This window comes from Phocoena sinus, chromosome 8 (assembly GCF_008692025.1).
Source record: "Phocoena sinus isolate mPhoSin1 chromosome 8, mPhoSin1.pri, whole genome shotgun sequence".
Classification (NCBI taxonomy): Eukaryota; Metazoa; Chordata; class Mammalia; order Artiodactyla; family Phocoenidae; genus Phocoena; species Phocoena sinus.
Window position 1 is genome coordinate 104,236,937 of NC_045770.1, and position 3,760 is coordinate 104,240,696.

A 3,760-nucleotide genomic window follows, 5' to 3' on the forward strand; every position below is an offset into this window, starting at 1 on the left:
AAAGCTGCGAGAGAGCACATGTAGTCCAGGGCTGGGCGCCGTTGGCTGTAGCCCCTGGCAAAGCCCCGTGGATGCCGGGAGGGCGCCCATGATAGGCACTGACTGCTGCCTTCCCACAGGTGCTGAAGTCCACGGGGGACGTGGCTGGAGGCCGGGCCCTGTATGAGGGGTACGCGGCCGTCACCGATGCACCCCCCGAGTGCTTCCTCTCCCTCAGGGACACAGTGCTGCTCCGTAAGGAAGCCCGGAAGCTCATCGTTCAGCCCAACACTCGCCTCGAAGGTAATGGGCTCCTGAGCCCTCACTGATGGGGGCCGTGCAGAGCCCTCTGGGAGCACAGAGAAGGCCCGGCACCAACCCGGGCTCAGGAAAGGCTACCTGGGGTGGCCCTCCTCCCCATGCCAACCCTCAGGCCCACACCTTGGCCTCTACCACCCCCCACACACACGGGGTCATGCTGCTTCTCAGACGGCAACAGAAGGTTTGAGGCAGGCCAGCAGGGCGGGGGCTAGTAGAACAGGCAGACCCCGGGCCTGTGAGGAGGCCAGGCATCATACCGGAGAATCAGGCCTGTCGGGGGCCCAGGAGTGAGGTCAGCTCAGGCAGAGAGTTGGCACCCAGCAGGCTGAGCTGAGCCCAGGGGACAACAGGACTCGGCAGAGCCCGGAGAGAGATCAGCACCCCCGTGGTCCTTCTCCCTCCTCAAGCAATGATGCCGTTGCCAGAATCCCTGGCCCTGTCTGCCTTGCGCTTGCACCTCTTGTATTAAAGGCCCTTTTGTATTAAGAGCGTTTGCTCCTCACTGCCATAGTCATGGGCAGTTGTGAGGGTTAAATGAAATAATTACCTCCTCCTGGTGAGGAAAAAGCATTTAAAAGGTTTATTCTAAACTCTACTCTGAGGAATTCCCTGGTGGCCCAGTGGTTAAGACCCGGCGCTTTTACTGCCAGGGCATGGGTTCAATCCCCGGTCAGGGAACTAAGATCCCCGCAAGACACGTGGTGCGGCCAAAAGAAAAAATTAATAACAATGAAAATGCACCTCATTTAAAAAATAAAATAGAGGAGTTTTGCCCCCACCCCTTGGCAACCCTCTCCCCGGCTCCCCACCCTCCAGGCACACCCCCTGAGCTATCACCCAGCTTCCTCTTCTTCAAACGGCTGTCACTCTGCCATTTTCCTGTCTGCTCATCTGCTCATCTCCATGGCAGCAGGAGCAGCACATCCCTGACACCTGGCACAGGGCCTGGCCCACAGGAGCCTCTCAGTGCCTGTCAAATGAGTGAGAGAATGGATCATGCCGGGCACATAGTCAGTGCTCATTACATGGACAATATCGTCATTGCTTTGACTGTCCAGCCCTGGGCAGGCATTGGGGTTGGACTACTCACTTCAAGTAGTTCACAGCCCATTAGGAATAAGCCAGAGAGAGAAATGATCTTATAAGGGAAGTGTTCATGGGTGCCCAAGAGACACAAACAGTGGTCTGAACACTTAGAGAAGGGAAGATCACCTCTACTTTTGAGGGACTCAGGGAAGGGTCTGAGGAGGAAGTGGGGGTAAAACTTTAAGGCCTGAAGAACAGGTTGAATTCTCAAAGGTAGTGGTGGTGGTGATGATGAAAATGTTGATGATGATTGTAGCTAACTTTTGAGGACTTCCATGTGCCAGAGTCTGCGTAAAAACTTTCCATGGATCAACTCCCAACAACTCAATGAGGAAGTTATTATCCCCATTTTTCAGCTGGCAACCAAGACACGGAAGGGAATGTACTTGCTTGAGGTCACACAGTTAGTGGGTGGCAGGACCAGGATTTGAACTTGGGCCATCTGAACTCAGAGCCTGTGCTCTTAGCTGCGTACATCCCATGATGCCACAGAGCACAACAAGGTGCTGTGAGTGGGTAGAGCAGTGGAAGGATGTTAGAGGGAAGTGCTTCCCAGGAGTATTCAGGAACACCCCATAAGTGAGATGGGTACCCTGGGAACAGCTCACTTAACAGGTGAATAATAGGTTCAGAGGTCGTGATGCTCGTGGTAGCTGGCGCCTGGTGAGCATTCCCTCAATGCATTCTTATATTTAATCACCACAGTTTCTCGAGAGAACGAGTACTGTGCTTGCCCACACTTTACAGATGAGGAAACTGAGGCTTAGAGAGGTTGAGAAACTTGCCCAGGGTCCAGCAGTAGACAGAGATAAGGCAATTCCTGGAGGCCAAGGACTGTGTCTGTTTTACCTAACATGGCACTGGTGTAAATCTTTAAGTGAATGAATGAATGCAGCAATTCACTGAATACCCCCCCTTTAATATTTCCTATCTCATAGGATTATTTTAAGGATTCAGTTAGAAATATTGAGGGGCTTCCCTGGTGGCGCAGTGGTTGAGAGTCCGCCTGCTGATGCAGGGGACACGGGTTCATGCCCCCGGTCTGGGAAGATCCCACGTGCCGCAGAGCGGCTGGGCCTGTGAGCCATGGCCGCTGAGCCTGTGCGTCCGGAGCCTGTGCTCTGCAACGGGAGAGGCCACAGCAGTGAGAGGCCCGCGTACCGCAAAAAAAAAAAAAAAGAAAGAAAAAGAAATATTGAGCACAATTTTTGGCACATGGTAAGAGCTCAGGAAGAACTAGCTGCTCCTATGCTTATGACTGTGATTCTGCTTCCCTATTAAGACCTTTTCCTGCTGCTGTTTTTTTCTCCATCTCCTCCCCAGGCTCAGAAGTACAGCTTCTTGAGTATGAGGCCTCAGCTGCTGGCCTCATCCGATCCTTCTCTGAGCGCTTCCCAGAGGATGGGCCTGAGTTGGAGGAGATCCTCACCCAGCTGGCCACAGCTGATGCCCGGTTCTGGAAGTGCCCCAGTGAAACCCCATCTGGCCAGGCTTGAGGCAGATTTGCATGGCCCTTCCCCCACTCCATTAAACCAAGGCTGCAAGTGGCCCCCTTTTTGTCCGTGTCTTAGGGGCTAGGGGAGGGGCAGGAGCTCGGACCTTGGTGCTACCTCAGCCGAGGGTGGCGACACTAAGCCCTTCCATTTGACAGCACTTTCCAGCTTACCAAGTGCTTCCCCTGTGTTATCTCATCTGATGTGCACTGCCCTCTGTGGGGTGGGCAAGGCAGGACTCCTTATCCGGCTTCCCAGATGAGGCAATGCAGGTTCTGAGAAAGTGACCTGTCATCCTGCAGGACTCAAAACCTCTCCCAATCCAGTGCTCTTCATGTATTACTTTTATAACCAGAAAAATAAATATTAGAAACCACCACCATCTTTGCAATTTGTGTGGTTCTTCCTTGCCTTTACCTCACTTCTCATTTGCTCCCAGCAAGGTGCTGGGATCAAGGCCTGCGGAGGGAGAAGCCGGGTTATTTTTAGGCTCCCATCCACAATGGGATTTTGACATCACCTCTAAATGTGGATATACAGAGAGTCAAGAGATGAACGTAGCACAATTTTTGCCGTTCTCCTTCGTGGCTTTTCTTCTATTTTAAAATATTCCAGGAACCTAAAAACTGGAAAGCCTCAACTTCAGCCACAATCCTAGGATTTAATCTCTTACCCTTTGTGTTTTTTCTCTGAGCCTGGACCTCTAGAGTAAGGAGGGAGAAAAGGAGTGGCCTCTTTTCCACCCAGTTAACCATGAGGATGAAGAGGGGAGGAGTTAGTTTTGCTGTTCATAAACACTACAAGGGCTCCTTACCAGGGCTCAAAGCCAGAGGGCCCTGCTGCTGACTCTGAGCTGCAGGGCCCAAAAGCTCCTACTGGAA

The 3,760-nt window shown here is 52.6% G+C and overlaps 1 protein-coding gene across 5 annotated transcripts in view; it reads left to right on the plus strand.

Moving 5' to 3' along the window:
- DPP3 (dipeptidyl peptidase 3) overlaps positions 1 to 3,258 on the plus strand; it is a 34,764-nt gene extending 31,506 nt beyond the window's left edge. For all 5 annotated transcript variants that reach the window (XM_032642059.1, XM_032642060.1, XM_032642064.1 and 2 more), the window contains exons 17-18: positions 120 to 282; positions 2,710 to 3,258. In XM_032642059.1, coding sequence (XP_032497950.1) covers positions 120 to 282; positions 2,710 to 2,882 — 336 coding nt within the window. In that variant the 3' untranslated portion in view covers positions 2,883 to 3,258. The remainder of the gene's footprint in view (positions 1 to 119; positions 283 to 2,709) is intronic.
- Positions 3,259 to 3,760: the final 502 nt, after the last annotated feature.